Here is a 21,629-nt window from a genome sequence, read left to right as displayed (position 1 = left end):
TCGCTCGGGTCGCTGTATTCGCGCCCTGATCTTAATTTTCTTGGGGATTCTGACATTTTGCTTGTCGCTTATTTATTTGTAGTGGCCTTTTCTTATTTTGACCGTCGGCTTGTCGGATCAACCGGTCCTCTTCTGATCAATGCTAAATTATCAATAAAACTCGCGAACAAATTATTTCACGGGAAATAAACAAATTCGAATGCTTAATCGCCGTTTGCTCGGGTTAAATCTCTTGTTAATACGATAATTCTAACGTTACGCCTAAATAAGCGTATAGAACGGGATCTCGATCTATTTTAACCGAATAATTATTTAAAAAAAAAAATTTGGCCATAGGTTCCCCTATAGGTTAGCAAAATTTGCTTTTGGTTTGCATGGGAAATTAATTTAATCCCTATTACTGTAATATTTCACTCGGTGAATTCGCTTCACATCGGTGATCGGCTATGCCGTTACTTTCCGTTTGCTAGAGTAGGTGACTTATTTTATCGAAATATCGACTTTAATTAGTTAGTTAGTTAACTAGGCGGCTTTTAAAAATTTTAATTAATTAATAAATGCGTACCGCGGCTTATCGCGAATTGCCGTCGGAACTGTTGGTCACTCATTAGGTGAAACCGTTAAGTGTCATCGGTGTACCCGGTATATAACGTCGGTGTAACCGGAATATAGGTTATGCCGCTTCTAGAATGTCCTACTGTTCGAGATGTTTCGCACCAATACTTCCGCGTTCAAGATGGTCGCTCTTACGCTTTACGCGATCAAGATGTCGGCACTTTCTTGCTTTCAACGATACGAATTCCTTTCGCACTTTTTTTGAGCTTAATTATACGCTAATTAATGCGTTATCTCTACTTTATGCAAATTATTTTTCTGGAAAACGTTTACAGCGCGGGTTAACGCTACACTTTTTCGGAACGTTAAATTTTTTAATTGGCTAGTGGGCTACGTGCTAATTAACTTTCGTCTTTTTGTCACATGGCATTAATTGTAGCTTTTCTGCATTTGCGATTTTATTTTCGCTATGATCCTATCTCGCTTTCGGATCTTTCGCGATTCTCGGTTGACGTCGTTTCAGTATGCGAATCTATCGATCTAACGCTACCTTTCGCTTTTAATTAATCGCGAAATTGTTTTGGTAACAACGTTATCACGAAACGAAACAAGTCCTGTCACGGTCGCCACCGGCAGGCGTTGCTATTCTGTCGTTTGGGTGTTGATCGGTTGTTGCACTTCGTCACCAAAGAGCCCTTCGTCACGCGTACTTTTATCGTTCTAAGCTTTGTTAACGCGCCGCAAGCTCGTTGTTTCTCGGTACTACGCGCCTATGCCCTTACGCTTTTGCTCACTACGCTGCCTTACTACTGTGACCGGACATGCAGTCAGAATTATAGAAATCCCGGTATTAATGTTGAAATCTTACTTTTATGTTGAAATCACGGTCGCCAGGTCGGTGTTTTACCTCGCCGCCAAGGTGGAAGGTCGGCCTTGCCCTCGCTACGGCCGCTTCGGAATTCCGTCTGATGCAGTCAAAAATCCGAGTATCCCCTCGCTCGTATGCTTGTAGAGTCGCTTGGGTATCTCGTAGACCTCGTCCAATCCTCGGGATCACGTTCTCTCTCGTCCGCGTGGGATGATGCAATCGACGCTAGACAATGGACTCGCCCGGGAAGGATATTGGGTTGCACGATAATTAAATATGCCACACTATTGATATGCACCTTACTCTGCTTTATTTTACAAACAGATTATTCACGCACGCACATAATTGCGGTGGCTATGCCCTTTCACGCATCGCACGCACGTATTGCTTCCGGCCGCGCCTCTCGCACAACGCGGTGTCGGAAATTCGCAATAATTAACGCGTCGCGAATGTTACGCGGAAAAAATGCCTATTGGCGATAGCTCGCGGGTTGTGTCGCGAAATTCTTTTAATTACGCGCCCGTTATCACTATCACACGAGGTATGCGTATTAATAACGCGGGAACTCGAGGAGAGACACGTCCGTGCTCGTTCGAGTCTCCAGGCAAACTTTTTTACAATCGGTACGCCGAGCCGCTGTTTCCACATTCACTCCCCTCTTCGATGCTCCTCGATTGGCTCGTTGTTACCATGCATTGTTCTTTCGCCAATCGGCGAGCATCGAGAGGTTATCTCACTCATACAAAGCGTCCCTCTCGCTCGCACGCCATGGGGTCGCATGCGCATATCGACACCACGGCGTTCTATACCTTATGGTATGTTTGAACGCAAAGTTAAAGCCTCAGGTCTTTGCGTTAATTATTTATCTCGACGTACATCGTCGAAATCATGTGCGCTATAACAAGTAGCGTCTATAAAGAAAAGTTACTTAAGCGATTTTAATTATCGCTCTCCTGATGGGAGTAATCACTCATTTAAGAAAATGAGCGTTCTGATTGGCTGGTGGACCTGAGCCTTCGTAAGCTTAATTAAAAGGATAAAATAATTAATCTACGAGTTGAATAGACTCGATACAAAACAAAATGAATAATAATTATCCCGTGTTATCCACGGTACTATCGTATACTTCCCACGTAATCACTGACATTCCCATTGGTCTCTCTGAGATTGTAATAATTATAAATACATGATAAATTCTATTAAACCACTGTATTGTAAAATACAGCGTTACCGAAGTTGGAATCTCAATGATTATGCGCTCGGCAATGCGCCTGTGGTACATGTTATCTCGCCCGTCTCTATACCATGGGCAACCTTGCAACCGCCAGGTACACCCGACGTTGCACCGATCCGGGACGTGAGGATTACCGTGGCGAGGATGGACGAGGCGCCGAGACAGACGCAGTCACCGAGGCCGACGCCGACACCGAGGCCGACAACGACGCCGAGGACAACGCCGACGCCGACGCCGAGGACGACGCCGACGCCGAGTCCGACGCCCGACTCGGACATAACCGTGCAAGCGGCAAGCCAAGCACCGGCGGACGAGCCGGCAACGTATGACTCACCGGTCCCGCCGAGTCAGCTGACTGCCCAAAGCGACGGAGGGGACGAGGGAGACTGCTACGTTCCCCCTGTTGGACGCGACGTCACAGTGTGATGCGTCACGCTAAGAACTCTGTGCGCGAGAACATTGAATCGTGCAGTGTAGTTTTAAGATAGTTATAAGTGTGTTTATATCAATATATTAATAGCGTTAGACTAAGGTTATAATAATTAAGCCGATAGCTTTAAGAATACTCGCAGCGGCGAGAATACAAATTATATTTGCACGTTAAATTAACATTACATATTTATATCGAGTTATAGCAACGAGATTGCATTATATTCTTTATATAGAGTTAAACTCATTAATATTTTATTTCATTCATACTTGGTTTGTAGCGGCAAGACCGCAAATTAACATTGCTTCACTGTAAAGTCAGTATAATATTTAGATATATATATATTGTTTATCTGTGTGATAGCGGAAGAACCGCATTGTAATTTGGATACATTTATAAAGCATTATTTGAGTTTATATTGTTAAACCCGATACCGCGATAGCGAGGGATACACAGTGTAAGCGCAGCGAAGCGCAGATTATATTTTATGTTACGTTGTAACGACAGGAATGTCGAAACCGCGAGATAAAGCGGATATTATTTAATTTTGTTAATCTGCACGCAGAATAAACGTGAAACACCCGATAGATTGCTCCGATCGCGTGCGCCGAGCCGTGCGTGCGTGTATGTGTGTGTAGGAGTGTGTGGGATGTTTGCGTGCGTGAATAGTTTATACGTTTTATATACGAGTGCGTTAAACGGCAGAGCCGGAATAAATATATATTTTGCATGTTATTCTATATCTATATCTATTATTTCATTTGTTACGTTCCGTAATATGTTATAAACAAATCGCTGTGCTCTTATTAAACAGAGACACACGCAGCCAAGGACCGCGAGCGGCATAAGGTACATGGGAACCGGCCAGCCCGAAGTGACAGGTTGAGGTTAGGTTGCCCATGGTCATACCTACGCATTGATATTAACATGTATGCGAGACGCGTAAACCGCGAAATAACGATTGAGATTCCCCAAACTATCGTTCTTTATTTCAATATTTATTGGTGGGATATCATCTACCACGTTTTTGTAACAATTTCTATATCTCATGAACGAGAGGGAATCGCGACCGTTCTGTGGCAAATATATGAAGCCACGACAGGCGAAACGGAACATATTATATAGCCAACGCATGATTATGCGATTAATTATTCATGTTATAAATCGTTATAGCGACGCTTAAGGCGCGTTCACCCTGTAAAGTACACTGGTCCGTAATATTGTGCAAAACGCATTTCGCTCGATGCGAATGAAAATTCCTTAAGTAGTTTACTTTGTTTAATGCCAAATTAGGCAATACATTTCATTTTATTTGATTATTAATCATTTTGGGACATTAAGCCTCTAAGGCAGTCCGTATGCACGGACCAGTGCAACCAATCGCATTGCGAGATCGCTCGCTCGGCGCTATGGATTTCGAACGCATTGCGCATGCGGTGCCATAGCATCAGAGCGAGAAAAGAAGCATGAGTGAGTGAGATACCATTCGATGCTCACCGATTGGCGACAGACTACAGCCTGACGACAACAAGCCAATCGGGGTGCACCGAGTGGTAGGGATGAATGTGAACGAACGGCTCGGCGTCCTAACGACAAAAAGTCTGCAACGAGACGTCTTGGGAGACGGACGTGCGTGCGTGTTACGTCTTCCCGCGCGATCTTGTACACGATTAAGTCGTAATTAGTGCATTGGCAGTAACGGGCGCGAATTAATAGTTCCGCGACAACACCCGCGAGCCATGCCTTGCAGATTCTTTCCGCGCATGTAAATAAACGCGAGCGCGTAATAAATTCGCGATGTCTGCGTGCGTTATGCGAGAGGCGTCACGCTAGATAAGTGAATCACGACACACGCGTGGGCGACCGAATGCCGTAGTGTGAGTGTGTGCGTGAAATAAGCAATAAATCGAGTTGTGTGTACATCAGAAAGCCTTTGTTTACTCGTGCGACCCAATTTTCCTATCCTGGGCGAGTGACCGTTAGTGGCGGGAGATTGCGTCATCCGACGCCGACCACGCAGCGAAGCACCCCAGAGGATTCCACGACGCGGGGGTCCCAGCCAAGTGTGAGCGGACGTAATTCCACGTGGACTTCCGCATTCAGCAGCCGTGTAGGCGCATTTTAACGTCCGGCCGATCGAGACAAAGGGCCGTGACCACACCCTGGCGGCGGGGCAATTCACCGACCTGGCGACCGTGATAAGTAAGAATTCTGTGGAAATAATAAGATTCTCTAGGATTTATTAAATTCTGTGAGCATGTTCGGTCACAACCTAACCTCGACCTGTCACTTGAGCAAGTCGGGTTGCCTGCTCGTAAGGCGTTCTTCGCAACGTCGTCCGATTCACGGCGATAATCTCGTCGCGGGCCCTGCAATGCGGGTCGGGAATATTTATAATATTTAATAAAATTGTTTAGAATAACATACTGTATCTTTATCTTAATAAATGGAATATGAATAGTACAAACAACGCTTCTTCGCGTAAGATACTAACTATAATAATAGAATATGATATTTTCACACACGTATAAAATATATATATATTTAATAATAATATTTGCGTTACAACGTTATCTCGCATAGCGCTTCGCATACGCGGTCTCACACACATACACACGCATGCTCGCTCGCTCGGCTTCGGCGTTTTACGCGGTGCCTCTACGCGTAGCTAACTTAAAATATAATTAACAAAATGAATAAATCTTTTCGGAATAACATAATTGAATATCGCGCTTGTCGTACGCGGGATGTAACGCTCGCAAAGTCTTTTGTTACATCTCAATGAACTGAGATGCGGGGGGTAATTCCTCCTCACTGTCATCTCGCTGTCCCCCTCGTAGGGTGGCTGTCTCGGCGTCCGGGTGCGGATGTGAGTCATCCGGCTCGTCTACCTGTCCGCTCGGTTGATCCGTCGTCTTCGGCGTCGGCGTTGGCTCGCTCGCTCGCTTTCTCGGCGACGTCGGCGGTGTTCTGCATCGGGGTTGAGCTCCGTCGTCTCCCGTCGTCCGCCCGTTCGTCGGCGTCGGGATCATCCTTGTGATGTTGATGGACAGGTCTCGGATCGGTGCGTTGGCGGCTGTAGCCGTCGGCTGCAAGGTTAGGTTAGGTTAGGTTGTAACCGATCGCGAGCGTGAGGTGGAAAAAGAATTTGCAACAGGAAAATAATGAATCACAAACCTTTCGGAATAACCGCTCTCGCGTCTCTGTCTGGTCGCCAGCTCCTTTAACCTGTCAAGAAGCAAGGTTGTGCATCCGTCGGGATACTTCAGCCTGACCCGCGTCTGCCGTCGGAAGGTGGTTGACACTTCCGAGATGAGTAATCCACTCGAAGTTCAATAGGACACTTTCACTTTAACGAATCGTATCACTATTACTAATTTTCTCCTTTTATTTTCAGGTGCTGCTGCCGCCGCTGCTGGATCGTCAGGATTGCCCAGGATTCGTCGTCGTCCTTCCAGGAATACGCTCAGGTGAGTAAATTTAATTTCAGAACGAAAACCCCTCGCTCCCGGATTGTGATAGAACGCTTTTTATTTTCAGGATCTCCCAGGATTCGCCGTCGTGGATCACATGCAGGTACGTTTGCAGGTAAGTAATAAATCACCAAGTAGGTTATAATTTCGTTAAACACTTATAGAATTTATTAAACAAACACTTAACCTACTTTAACATAACTCCCGTACGCGATGCTTCCTTCACAATCGTGTACGACACTTTCGTAATTCTCCCGTCACCAATTAATATAATAGTTCTCGGACGCGACGCTAAATTATCGTCGAGTACGGATTTCGCACGATTAATCATCGCTACGTATGCAGAAAATCTTTTCTGCTGCACCTACTCGCATTCGGTGCTGCACTTTTCGTTACGCGAGTGCACTCCCGCGGAACTTGGTCTTCGACCTTTTGTATACGCGAATTAAAGTCGCGGAGGTCTTTTCCCATCGAGAACTGGGATTAGACTAAGCTCATGGTGTACTGTGGTACCCCATTATATAATGTAGGATGTCGGCGATGTCTCGGCCAATCAGCGTTGAGATGAGCTTCCCTCCAGAGATGCTGGCCAATGGGGTGATAGCGTCGCTCGCTGGCTCCCGCGCTTCCCACTTTGCGGCCAATGGCTGCTCTCCGAGCTGGTGTAGTCTCCTGCTCTCCCCTCCACTGATCCTTCAGCCAATGGGACATTTCCTCGCTGTTCTGGGTCTACGATCGCACTGAGAAGTGCGGTTGCGGTACTTTGTGTACCTGACCTCTAACGTTATATTATGTCAGGAGTTAACCTGACCTGGTGCCTGCACTTTACGTGCCACCATCTGTACTTAAATTAACTTACTGATTTTATGATTTTATATGTTACAGGTATTTAACCTGACCTGGTACGTGCACTTTAGGTGCCACTATCTGTACCTTATCTTAACTTTGTTTATTTCAACAGGTCTTTAAACCTTACTTGGCATCTGCACTTTGCAGTGCCACCTTCTGCACTTTTACATACTTTGCTTGCAGAATACATAAAAATGACTTATGACTAACTTTAACGCTAAATAAGGTTATAATATAGTAAAAAACATAGAATACGCGTACGCTACGAGAAATGAAATATTTAAACGAAATAGTATTGAGAAAACTAAAACAAAATGATAAATTAATAGCTGACTTGACAGCTCTGGCATATTATGTGCCCAAAAAATAGGTATCGAATACGTACGCTCAAACTAATAGAATATAAATGAATTCGCGCGTTTTACGCTAATAAACTAAAATAACTTTTCGCATGAACTTATTGTTATCACGCATGTTAATAATAATAGACTTATCTTTACGCGATTTCTTTTCGCGCTTAACAGAACTTGGTCGCGTTTTTATATCTCGCGATACTAAACAATATATCGTATTTTACGACTAGATAAATGAAAATAGTACACATAACTAAAACAGTATAAAAAGAATAAGGTCGACTAGCGCGTTAAACATGACTCTATCTCGCGCTATTTGTTGTCTGTATATGATTTTGCTTCGCCCAACCTTTTTAGACGAACGCTGGTTGTTCGAATCACGCTTCGCTCAGATCTGGTGGACTTCGGGGTTGACGTTGTTGCTCCCCTCAGGTCGGCTGCATCCTCTGGCTCGCTCCGCTGCTCCTCGGTCTCGTGGTCCCCTCTGGGCGGTTTCACCACCCGCGCCAAAGGACTTAAACTGGCCTTTATGGGCAGATTGAGTTCCTTTCCAGGTGTAGTCGGCGGTTCTGGGTCGTCAGCTGATTCGTCACTTTCGATGAGAGGTGTACTTTTCTTCTTCTTTTTGTTTAATATTACTTTTTCAGGACTTTGTTTGTTTTGGACTACCCATGACTTATTTTTCTTTGTCACAGATAATACCTTTGGATTTTCAATCCTGATTATCTTTGCAGTTCTCTTTGATGTTTTGCAGGTTTCAGAGATGCTGCTAGAAAACGTTTCGTTTTCTTTATTTTCGTGCATTTGTTTCTTTTGAGGTGTACGCTTTTCTTTTTCAGCTTGTGGTTGTTCGCTGCTTTCACTCGGGGTTAGCTTCGGTTGTTCATCCATCGCTTCTTCATCTTCCTCTTCGAGTTGTTGTGGTTGTTGTGGTTGCGTGTCCTCAGCTGCACTTTCTGAATCAGGTACAGTACTTTGCTGCACTATATGCATTCCGCATTCTCGGGCTATTACTTTAATTTCACCCTTAACTATGTCAATAGTTAGACGTGTGGGTGGGATGTTTACCCTATCGAAATTTTCGATTGTTTCTATATTGATCATTGTTTTGATCGTTGCGACATGTTTGCCTGCTAGGGATACGTTTGCTATATCTACTAGCATGTCGATATTAGTGGCTTCTTCGTGTTTGCGTTTCAGAGTTTCGAACATATCGTCCGCTTGCTCTTCGTCAGCTTTGAGCATTTCTTGAACTTGCTCAGGCTCGAGATTTTCTCTTGTAGCCTTGTTTTCTATTGTTACACTTTTTAAGTACGCGATCCTGCGTCTTTTCTTCTTTCTTAGTTTTTCATAGAGAAGGCTTGCGGTCGCTCTCTTCATAGCTTCCTTTTCTTCATTCTCCAACTCCATGTTTCTCTTTCGTTTATGAGAACTGTGTTTATAAGTGATCTTCGATGCACTTTTACTTGCACTTGGTGCACTTTGCTGTTTGCTACTTATTATTTCGCGTCTTACTTCGTTAGGATGAAGTTTACCCTTCGCGTGTCGATGTGATATTGACTGCTGTCGCTCGTCGGGCTGTGGTTTTATAGCTACGGGCTCGCCTTTGTTTGACGATTTTGATTGGTTGTTAGTTTTCGTCTGATTGGTCGGCTTGTGAAAGCTTGAGCCAATCACGTTGTAATTGTCTTTTGCTACGCTAGCATCTTCGTAATCGATCTGAATCGATGATTTATTTGCGAACCATTCGTTTTGTTTAAGGTTCGGCTTTATTTCGTATATTTCATAGCTTGAATTACTATTATTTTGTACTAGCAACTCATTACTGCTATTTTCGATGAGGTCGTCAGCATTTATGTAGCTAAACTTTCCTGGAATGATGCATGTATCGATTACATCACCTTGACTGCTTTCTTCGCTATCACTTAGCTTTATTAATTCAATCGTTTTCCTCGAATCATCTGATATGTCAGATTCGGTTTTTTCACGTTCTTTATTGTTATTAATCGTAATTCGATTTTGATTTTGTTTCAGCTGTAACTTATAGTTGTAAGAGAAACTTTGATCAGGTGCACCTTTAGGTGTCACCTTTCTGCACTTTATATCTTGTACAGATTTTTCATTATGATTTGCGTTTTTCTTTTGAGCAGGTTTATCTTTTGCGTCATTTAATTCGTCTTTTGCGTTGACTGTAGATAGATTGCTCGTTAAAACTTTGACTTCGTCGTCTGACCTCCCTCGGATTTCTGCTAAGCTTACTATTTTAGGTACGTCGTTTATCTCGGTACAGGTTGATGTTTGCGTGGTTTTCTGACAGATTACACGACTTTTCGGCACCCTTTTACTCGTCTTCGGCCCTACAGTCCCCGGTATGGTTTCTTGACTCTCGTCACTTGTTTCTTGTAATTGTTCTTTATCTGTCGTGGGTCTCAGGTGTACTTTAGTCATTATGTTTTCTTGACTAATAGTTCTCTCTTCGGGTCGACTTATCACTGATATCGCCTCCCATTGAGTTAGTTTGTCCCTCATTCGTGACATTTGTTCTTCCCACTGTTGCATGACAGTTTTCGATTTCTTCGAGTCCCATCGTTCCAATTCGGATGTTTCCTCGTGACGCTTTCTTTTCGTATTTGAAGATTGTACTTTGTGTATCTCGTTTGGACTTTTCGATGGCAGATTTCTTGATTCTCTGATCTGGTTAGCTAGTTGTCTCCTCGCGTTCCTTGCAAGTATCAGACATGCTTCGTCGCCCTCCAGTTCCATCGCTTCGATTTTTATCGTTCTCCCGAACACTTGTACATTTATCTTCACGGCTTCTATCTTTGCGTATCTCTCCCGTTTCAAATAGGCTGGTATTTCGCTTGATTGCGTTGTTCTGGGTAGTTGCTCAGATAGTTCTTCTATTTTCTCGACGGCTTTTGTTGTTATGACGTTAAACTCGCCTCGAGTATCCATAATAATGTTTACTCTTATTTCGTTCACTTGTCCCATGACATGATGTGCTTTTATGTCACCAGACAGTAATTTTCTGATTCTGGATATATATCGCATACCCTTTTCACTAATAAATTGTCTTCTTCGACGTTTGACATGTTTAACTGCTTCCTTCGTGACTTCGTTTTTTGTATCAAAATCACGTTGCAAATTTCCGCTTTGCGAAAGGCTTACCTCAACTAATTGAGTAGTTTCAAGCGTATTTAGACTTTTGTCACTCATAGCTTCAGGTTGAATGATCTCAATCATATTGATCAATGCTTCGTCGATCTTCTGTCGATGTCGTCTTCTTCTTTCTTGAGGTTTTTCTTTCCTTTGGAGATCTTCTTCCATTGCTTGTATTTGAACAGGGTCCATCATTTTTGCTTCGCGATGCGGCTTTAGTTGCCTCGCGTTGAATGTTCCAATTACTTGGTTGTTATCGTCAACCACTAGGTAGGCGTTTGGACGAATTATTCTTCCGATTATGTAAGGTCCTTCGTATACGAGGTGTATCTTTCGGGTTAGCCTTCTTGACGCGTCACTTCGACGATGTAATCGTATCCAGACTTGGTCCCCTTCCTCGAATGGTTTTGCCTCCTCGTGTTTGTCCGTCTGCACTTTTCTTTTCTCTGCCCTTCTTCTAAGAACCTCTGCCGCTTGTATGACTCTTCGTTGTATCCTTGTTTCCACGGTGTCGTCCTCTTCGTCTGATTCTGGCTCTCGTGGTTTCAGGCGATCGTCTAAGACTAGCAGATTGTCTTGATTCTTGTGCAACTGAATAGGCTTGTATCCAGTACTTGTGTGAACGGTACTGTTAATTGTATCTTCGGCGCGTTTTATAATTTTATCCCATCTTACTTGACGTTCAGATGCATATACGCGTATGATACGACCAATTTCTCTCATGACCCTTTCTACAGGATTTGACTGAGGATTGTAGGGAGAGGTTTTCCTAATTTGGATTCCCATCCCCCGTGCAAATTCCTTCCACCGATCAGTAATAAACTGTCCTCCGTTGTCAGTTAAAATAGTATCAGGTATACCGATTTCGTTAAAATACTCTAACTGTAATTTATCTAATATTATGTCTAATTTTTGATTTGGCATGACATAAAATTTAGTCAATTTAGAAAATTGATCCATGATAACTAATACGTACTTGTTACCTTTACTCGATTGTGGTAATGGACCAAAAATATCAAGTGACACAGTTTGCTCCGGTTTTTCAGGCAAATCGAAATATTCTACGCCGCGCGTTGCACGAGTGTAATACTTCGTTGCTTGACAGATATAACACGACGCTACTACGTCTCTGGCTAGCTTTTCGAGACTATTTATACTAAAGTATTGTTTCGCGAATTCTACAGTTTTATCCGTTCCGAAATGTAGAATATATTCGTGTATTCGTTTTACGAGTCGCCATCTAACGTTATCCGGAATCGCAATACGTTCTCCGTCGTTTGTCAGAACTCGAATTAAATTATCTCTAACGAAATAACGATCTGGCTCTTCTACGAGTTTCAGTTGTAAGTCATCATTTTCGTTTTGCGCGTTTTCGATTAACTCGACCCATTCGGTTGTTTCCGTTTTGTCGTTTGGTTGTTGAATTAACGCGATTGTTTTAGTGTTGCACGATTTTTTTGCGTATCCGTTTTCGATATTGTTTCGGGATAGCGTGTCGGCTAACTTGTTATCTTTACCAGGCACATGACATATCTCAAGATCAAATTCATTGAGAAATGAGATCCATCTAGCTATTCTGCTACTGTCTGCTGAACTGGCTTTCAAAAATTTCAATGCGCGGTGATCAGTATGTACTTGGATTTTTCGCCCCAGTAACGTGGTGTGCCATTTTTTAAGCGCCCATACGAGTGCTAGGCATTCTATTTCAGTCACTGTATAGTTAAGTTCGGCTCCTTTCAACGATCTACTCGCGTATGCAATAGTGTATTTTTTATCCGGTTCGGAGTCTTTGTACTGGTACAGTCTCGCTCCTAGTCCGTACTTTGATGCATCTATGTACATTCCAAATTTGCGATCAGCTTTTATTACGTAGAGTTTTTCAGCCTCGTCGAATGCCAATTTGATAGCATTGAACGCTCTCTGTTGTTCTGATCCCCATTCGAATTTAGTATCTTTGCGCAAAAGATTTTCTAGAGGTTTCGTTTTCTCGGCTAGACCTTTGATGAATCTTCGGTCCCAATTTACAAGACCTAGAAAAGCTTGGATGCCCTTCTTGTTTTTTGGCCTCGCAAAGTTTTTTATTGCCGTTTTGGTGTCCTCATTCATCTCTGCTGTTATCTCGTCAAATGTATGTCCCAGAAATTTGATTTCTGTTTTCATGAACTCACATTTACTTGCGTTTAATTTAAATCCGACTTTCTCAAGTCTTTTTAGAACGTAGTTTAAATGAAACAGGTGTTCTTCGATCGTATTTGATGCAATCAATATATCATCCAAATAGACAATAGTAAAAGAGTCACACTTGTCACCCAAAGCTTTGCGTATCGCTCTGGTGAAAGATGCTCCTGCCGTTTTCAGACCAAAAGGTAATCTTTTGAAAACATACGTTTGGTTATCAAATAAGAATCCAGTGTATTTGGCACTCTGTTCGTTTAATGGGATCTGCCAAAAGGCTTTTGCCACATCCAAAGTGGTGAAATACTTTCTGCTTCCTATTCTTCGAAAGACTTCGTCAATCGTTGGAGGTTGATCGTGGTCGTTGCTCATCTTCTTATTCAATTCGCGTGCATCCAGGCATAATCTTATCTCGCCCGTCTTTTTGACTACAACTACGAGTGGGTTTACATACTCGGTCGCTTCGCGTTTAATAATTCCTTCTTTCTCGAGATCTAAAATATGTTCTCTCACGCTCTCGCGATGTGCGTCTGGAATCGGATAAGTCTTTGACTTGAAAGCTTTGTCCGTCCTCATTTCGATGTTATGTTCGTAGTGTGTCACGCGTCCAATTTTTTCTTCGAACAACTTACTGTATTTTGCGATCAATTTATTCAAGTGCGTTGTCGCTTCATCCGCGTTAATTGCGTTGATATTTTCACGACTTTCGCTCGACGTTTTGTTCGTCTCGTTATGAAATTCGCAGTGGAATTTACTTTGGCTGCATCTCAAGACTGCTGCTTGTTCATTGAGAAAATCAAAGCCAAGTATCATTTCATACGTTAATTTTTTAACAACGTAGAATTCATGCGTGTACTTTTCGTTTTCTATTTGAAATTCCATTTGTATGCGATTCGCTATGGGTTGTCCCTTGTCGTTAAATGCTCCTCGCAAAACGAACTGCTTGATTGGAATTACTCGCATGTCGATCGCTTCGGTAGATAGCTTATCATAGAGATCCTTCGTTACCGCTGAAATTTGTGCTCCCGTATCGATCAGTGCTTTTAATGCAACGTTTCCAATTTTCACCCTTACGTAAGGCTTGGGCTTTTTTGTATCCGCGCTCTGATCTTGTTTCGTCACCTCTTCTAAATCGCGTATGAGTTCCCTCGTACGAATAATCGCTACCTTTCTATCCTCAACGTCGCTTAATGCTTCGCTTTCGCCTTTACACTCGTCCTCGGTTTTTCGTTGCTTGGATGTTATCGCGGCTACCTCGCGCTTTGATTTCACGTTCGGCAGTTTATAGGCTTTCCTTTCGGTACTCGGATTTCTAGACTCGCGTGACTTCAGGTTTTTAATCGCCTTTTTGGCGACCTTTCGATCGTACAAGACTACTTCCGTTCCTACCGCGTTATCCTCGCTTTCCGATTCTGACATGTCCTTCCCGCGTTTCGACTGTCTATAGTCTGTTCGCGTTTTCCTTTCTTCGTAAGCCTCTTTGTTCGGCTTAGTATTGTTTTGTTTCCACGACTCGGATCCCGTTGCGCGTTGACTATATACACGATCGTCGCTCGCTTGGTAACGGCGTTTGTTTACAACCGGCGTCATCCGTCGCTGAGTCTCCGTCGCTTCAACGTTGTTTACACGAGTTTCGGGTTTAACTTCCGGTTTCGCGTATTTATTTTTAATTTCAGCTTTCGCTGTTTTATTCAGCGCTTGTGCCTTTGTTGCTACGATCTGTGCCTTTGTGCTTTTCTCACGACGCATTTCGTATTCGAGGTCGTCGAGTAATTTCGCGAACTCCTCGATATTTCTGACTGTCGTTGGCCTTATTTCGCGTGAAATCTCTTTTCCGAAATGTCTTTTAATGTTACGAATTATCTCCGTCTCGGACATCGGTGGATCTAGATGCTTGGCTCGTTTTGCCATATCTAGCGCATATTCTGCCATGGACAATTTATCATTCGTTTTATAAGATCCCGTGTATATTTCTTCACGAAATCTGGCTTGCTGCTCGTCGCCCCAGAAGTAATCTACGAAACTCGCTTTCGCTTCGCTAATACTTTCTGGTTCTCGCACGTCAAACCAATTTGAAGCTGTGCCTCGCATGCATTTCCCGAAAAAATATATTTGCTCGCGCTCGTCTATTTCCTCGTACGCTGCTATTTTCTCGAATTTCTTAAAAAATTTTAGAGGGTTTTGAGTATCGCTTTTCCCGTAATATCGAAGCTCGTCGAAGGGATTTTTCAGCCACCCCCCTTTTGGTAATTTAGCGTGCATGATTGCGTTATCGCCTCGGTCGGTCGTCATATCACGCGTCAATGTAACGTTGTGAACCGGTGTTGGCGAAGCACGTTCGACGTTACTCGCACTCTCGGCTTTATCCGAACATTGTTTACTACGCGTTTCTAGACTTTCTAACCTATTACGAATATCCACTAAAAGTAACACGATATCATCGTTTCTCGGCATAGCAACTTCACTCTCGTCTGTTAATTCGCGTTGACGCAGACGTGTTTTAAGAGCTTCGTTTTCCTCGAGAATTTTATTTATACGTTCGACGTCCATTTCGCTCACTACTCGTGTCGCGGTTTCCGTCGCTGCTTTTGTTTTTGACCTAGTAACACGGTCTTCGCTTGTTGGTTTTTTAGGCGTGTGTTGTACCGGTGGTTTCGTATAATCACGCTCTGTTGCCTTACCGTCGTCAGAACTCATGACTTTTACAAAATTTTCCGAAACTCACTTTTTATTCGTTTACGATTGCAATGAAAAGAAAAAAATTAAAATATACGCACGCCAGCTATCCACTAACTTGATCTATTGTAAACCGGGTAATCGTTTTTAACGAGATCACTCGCGATTAGTAATATCGGCTTAGTCAAGTCCTGTCACGGTCGCCATGTGATTTATGGTGGGTTAGATGAACCTTGAATTAACTAGGTTAAATCGTCGTATGCGCGATCCGCCTGAGGAATATCGAGGGGCGTCGGACTTCGTCACTGAATTTACAAAGCCCTTATAACAGATAGTAAACGCGCGCACTTCACTGTAACCGATCGCGAGCGTGAGGTGGAAAAAGAATTTGCAACAGGAAAATAATGAATCACAAACCTTTCGGAATAACCGCTCTCGCGTCTCTGTCTGGTCGCCAGCTCCTTTAACCTGTCAAGAAGCAAGGTTGTGCAGCCGTCGGGATACTTCAGCCTGACCCGCGTCTGCCGTCGGAAGGTGGTTGACACTTCCGAGATGAGTAATCCACTCGAAGTTCAATAGGACACTTTCACTTTAACGAATCGTATCACTATTACTAATTTTCTCCTTTTATTTTCAGGTGCTGCTGCCGCCGCTGCTGGATCGTCAGGATTGCCCAGGATTCGTCGTCGTCCTTCCAGGAATACGCTCAGGTGAGTAAATTTAATTTCAGAACGAAAACCCCTCGCTCCCGGATTGTGATAGAACGCTTTTTATTTTCAGGATCTCCCAGGATTCGCCGTCGTGGATCACATGCAGGTACGTTTGCAGGTAAGTAATAAATCACCAAGTAGGTTATAATTTCGTTAAACACTTATAGAATTTATTAAACAAACACTTAACCTACTTTAACATAACTCCCGTACGCGATGCTTCCTTCACAATCGTGTACGACACTTTCGTAATTCTCCCGTCACCAATTAATATAATAGTTCTCGGACGCGACGCTAAATTATCGTCGAGTACGGATTTCGCACGATTAATCATCGCTACGTATGCAGAAAATCTTTTCTGCTGCACCTACTCGCATTCGGTGCTGCACTTTTCGTTACGCGAGTGCACTCCCGCGGAACTTGGTCTTCGACCTTTTGTATACGCGAATTAAAGTCGCGGAGGTCTTTTCCCATCGAGAACTGGGATTAGACTAAGCTCATGGTGTACTGTGGTACCCCATTATATAATGTAGGATGTCGGCGATGTCTCGGCCAATCAGCGTTGAGATGAGCTTCCCTCCAGAGATGCTGGCCAATGGGGTGATAGCGTCGCTCGCTGGCTCCCGCGCTTCCCACTCTGTCGTCCTGCGGCCAATGGCTGCTCTCCGAGCTGGTGTAGTCTCCTGCTCTCCCCTCCACTGATCCTTCAGCCAATGGGACATTTCCTCGCTGTTCTGGGTCTACGATCGCACTGAGAAGTGCGGTTGCGGTACTTTGTGTACCTGACCTCTAACGTTATATTATGTCAGGAGTTAACCTGACCTGGTGCCTGCACTTTACGTGCCACCATCTGTACTTAAATTAACTTACTGATTTTATGATTTTATATGTTACAGGTATTTAACCTGACCTGGTACGTGCACTTTAGGTGCCACTATCTGTACCTTATCTTAACTTTGTTTATTTCAACAGGTCTTTAAACCTTACTTGGCATCTGCACTTTGCAGTGCCACCTTCTGCACTTTTACATACTTTGCTTGCAGAATACATAAAAATGACTTATGACTAACTTTAACGCTAAATAAGGTTATAATATAGTAAAAAACATAGAATACGCGTACGCTACGAGAAATGAAATATTTAAACGAAATAGTATTGAGAAAACTAAAACAAAATGATAAATTAATAGCTGACTTGACAGCTCTGGCATATTATGTGCCCAAAAAATAGGTATCGAATACGTACGCTCAAACTAATAGAATATAAATGAATTCGCGCGTTTTACGCTAATAAACTAAAATAACTTTTCGCATGAACTTATTGTTATCACGCATGTTAATAATAATAGACTTATCTTTACGCGATTTCTTTTCGCGCTTAACAGAACTTGGTCGCGTTTTTATATCTCGCGATACTAAACAATATATCGTATTTTACGACTAGATAAATGAAAATAGTACACATAACTAAAACAGTATAAAAAGAATAAGGTCGACTAGCGCGTTAAACATGACTCTATCTCGCGCTATTTGTTGTCTGTATATGATTTTGCTTCGCCCAACCTTTTTAGACGAACGCTGGTTGTTCGAATCACGCTTCGCTCGAGTCTGGTGGACTTCGGGGTTGACGTTGTTGCTCCCCTCAGGTCGGCTGCACCCTCTGGCTCGCTCCGCTGCTCCTCGGTCTCGTGGTCCCCTCTGGGCGGTTACAAGGTTGTGACCGGATACCGAATGACGTGACTTACGAATTTGGACAAAAGCAAGACTCACAAACCTTTCGTTGCAGGTTTTCAGTCGCCAGCCCCTTTATCCTTATCAAGAGGCAAGGTGTAATGTTCCGGGATCGTCGCTCTGCTCAGGAACGCCGGAACGCACGTTCGGTGTTGCTTCCGTCGGAAGGAGAGCTACCACTAGCTTGAGTAAATCCCAGAGGAAATTCACAACACACGAACTTCAAACGAACTTATTACTAATTCTTTCTCTTTTTCTTTCAGGTGCCGCCGTCGTCTCAGGATCGTCCCCAGGATTGCCTTGGATGTCCCACAGGAACTTCGCCAGGTAAGTATGTATTTTTATTTCAGGTTTATCCCCGGTCCCGTTTTTTATAGGATCTCTATATTTCAGGTTGCCAGGAATCACACGGACTCAGGATCGGACGCTCTGTCTGATATGCAAGTAAGTGAGAGATAACACTTATAGTTTTGGTAACAAATAACAAACAGTATGCTTTATTAATAAGCTTGGTGTCACTTGTGTCACACTTATCCCGAACGCGGCGCTTGTTCACAAACGAGTAAACGCACTTATCTTTTTTGGGAAGAATCAACCTACTCGCATTCGGTTGATTAAAGGTGATTGTTATCACCGGCGCACGCACGCACGAACTCTCTTAACGAAGAGATGGTTATGCCGAACGCGCGAAACACGCCGCTTTAACGTGCACAGCACGGAACTTACGCACTCGCGTTGTCACGTATCTCGTTTACCGTGACTTAGGCTATCGGATACTAATAGCGCGCGAAAAACTCTTATTCGGATGTCCGCGTTGTTATTGCTGAAAGATCCGGCGCGCGAAAGCTCCCGAGAGCTCTCAACGCCCGCTTATATACTAGCTGAAGGGACGCTACCCCCTCTTGTCGGGATTCGCCAATCCTGTGCGCTTTCGCCGCTGGGAGCGCTCGGGCTTCCCCCTCCCGTCGGGTCGCGCCAACCGAGCGTGGCGTCGCTTTCCCCCGGGCGCGGGACTCGCTTCTCGCCCCACTGTTTGTTGCGCGGCGTCGCTGCGCTGCGGGCATCTCGCTGAGTTGCCCCCTCCAGCCTAGAGTATCCCCTCTACTTTCATGGGGATTGCACTTGAACGTGCAGTTTCGGGTGTAGATTGCACTTAAAGTGCAATCCACACAATCTATCAATTCTAAACTTAAAATTATAATTATCACAGCCATGATACTAAGAAATGTAGGCTGTACGCATATGACACTAAGAAGGAGATATTTAACCTTAAAATAATTATATTATATAGAACTGTGAGATAACACACTAGTTGTGCTTCCCACATTGTTATGGTTTTTCAAACTAATCAAAACTAGGATTAAATAATATAATGAAACTAAAAGACAGGCTACGCATAGCATAACACGTATGATATTTGGCCATGTCATAGCTGGCTGTAAACTTAATGCAAAACTTACTATGAACGAAACTTTAATTTTGCTTGCACATAAGGTGCTGACTAAACTATGTGGAATTATTTTCACAATATAAAATGTAATATAAAAGGTAAGTATGTAATTTAATAAAACTATGAAATTTAACATAAAAGGCTAAATAACATATAATTCGGATTATTTGATAAAATATTAAATATAAAGTAAGTATATTTTTAATCCACACAATACTAATAAAAAACAATATATATATATGAGAAGTAAAAGGGAATATTATAAAATTCACGCTGTAAACTTAAGACTAGATATATATATTTATAACACACTCTTAATGCTAATGAGAAATGTTTTGCGCTATTTATATTCGCGACGCAATTCGCGACCACGCGGTGGCTCTAATTCCGATCCGCGGCTGGTTGTGCTGCCTCCGTCGACCTCTCCAGTCTCAGGGTCAGGACTTTTCTCCCCTCGGTCTCCTTGGCCTTGGTATCGATCGCCTTGAATTTTTTGTATTGTCCGGATCCCTCTGGGCCTTTCACGGGTGGCGTGGTGTCCAGGTCGCCCCTGGAGGTCGGTTTCAAGGTTAGGTTGTGACCGGATAACCGATAGGCACGAGTCGAGATCAAGATAAATGGGAACTCACCAAAGACTTTGTGCAAGTCGTCACAGTCGCCAGCCTCTTTATATCCACCAAGAGGCAAGGATCCAGCTTCCAGGATCGTCGCTCAGTTTTGCTACTCTGGAAGCCCTGCGTCGTCGGATGTGCCGGAAGAACGAACAATACAAGTGGAACGCCTTTACTTGCCGTCGCACAAAACCAACAACGCTACTTTTCGCGATTATCACTAATCACTAATCTTCTTTCTGTTTCAGGTGCTGCCGTCAACGTCAGGATGTCCTCCCAGGTCGCCGTCAATCCCACAGGATCTTCACCAGGTAAGTATAGTTTTAGGGGGTGTTTTACCCGTGGCCCCGTTGGTTTCCAGGATCGTTTCAGCTCAGCTCGCCAGGAATCCGTTGCGTCTCAGGGTTCGCACGCACGTCGGAAAGATAGGTGAGCGAATAAACTCAACACAGTGTGTTTATTAATAACAACAAAACAAAGGTTTATTCAACTCTGATATTTTTGTTCACAGGAACCCGTCCGCGTCGCTTATTCACAAACGATTCGCTTGATTTCGGATTTCCGAGAACACTTCGGCCTACTAGCATTCGGCCGTGCGTATTTAATACGCTTTTAACGTGCACAGCACGGAACTCACGCACTCGCGTAATCTCGTGTCTTCGAGATGTAATCGCTACGATATACCGCGCGGGAAAAAACTTATCTTTTACTATCCGCGATGTTAGCAATTGTATATCCGGCGCGCGAAAGCTCACAAGAGCTCTCGGTGCTCGCTTTTATACTCGGGAGAGAGACGCTTCTCCCTCCCGTCAAAATCCGCCAATCGCGCGTAAGCCTGACTGCGCCGCTGCCGGGAGCGCTCGGGCTTCCCCCTCCCGTCGGGTCGCGCCAACCGTGCGTGGCGTCGTTTCCCCCGGGCGCGGGACTTCTCTGCAGTCCCCACTCCTCGCGGCTTGCTCGGCTGCGCGGTTCGGATGCGCTGTGGGCGTCGTACATGTTGCCCTCTCCAGCTTGGCGGCTCCCCACCACCAAGGTGGGGACTGCACTTGCAAGTGCAGCTATTATGTGTTGATTGCACTTAAGGTGCAATCCACACCGATTACGTGTTTTATGCCGGGTTAAAGCCATGATACCAAGAAGTGCATGGAATATGCATAGGAAATCAAAAAGGTTATGTTGAGCCTTAAATTAACGATATTGAAGAGAAAACAAACGTAGCACAAGAGTTGTGCTTCAAGCATGTCTAAGTGACAGATTTTTTAATATATGAAAAAAAAACAAAGGTAATATGGCTCAGTCTAATTTGTTCTGAAAATGGCTTTAATCCGACTGTGTCGCCCGTACTAAAAAACTAGG

At 43.8% G+C, this 21,629-nt stretch overlaps 1 protein-coding gene across 1 annotated transcript; it reads right to left on the bottom strand.

Moving 5' to 3' along the window:
* Positions 1-1,010: 1,010 nt before the first annotated feature.
* LOC118646382 lies at positions 1,011-19,017 on the bottom strand. The gene is made up of 2 exons (XM_036289088.1): positions 5,360-19,017; positions 1,011-2,737 (listed from the first exon to the last, which is right to left on the bottom strand). The coding sequence occupies exon 1, from the start codon at positions 15,791-15,793 to the stop codon at positions 8,075-8,077; it is 7,719 nt and encodes a 2,572-aa protein (XP_036144981.1). The 5' UTR covers positions 15,794-19,017; the 3' UTR covers positions 1,011-2,737; positions 5,360-8,074.
* Positions 19,018-21,629: the final 2,612 nt, after the last annotated feature.

This window comes from Monomorium pharaonis, chromosome 1 (genome assembly GCF_013373865.1).
Source record: "Monomorium pharaonis isolate MP-MQ-018 chromosome 1, ASM1337386v2, whole genome shotgun sequence".
Taxonomy (NCBI): Eukaryota; Metazoa; Arthropoda; class Insecta; order Hymenoptera; family Formicidae; genus Monomorium; species Monomorium pharaonis.
This window is presented reverse-complemented; position numbering and strand designations above follow the sequence as displayed.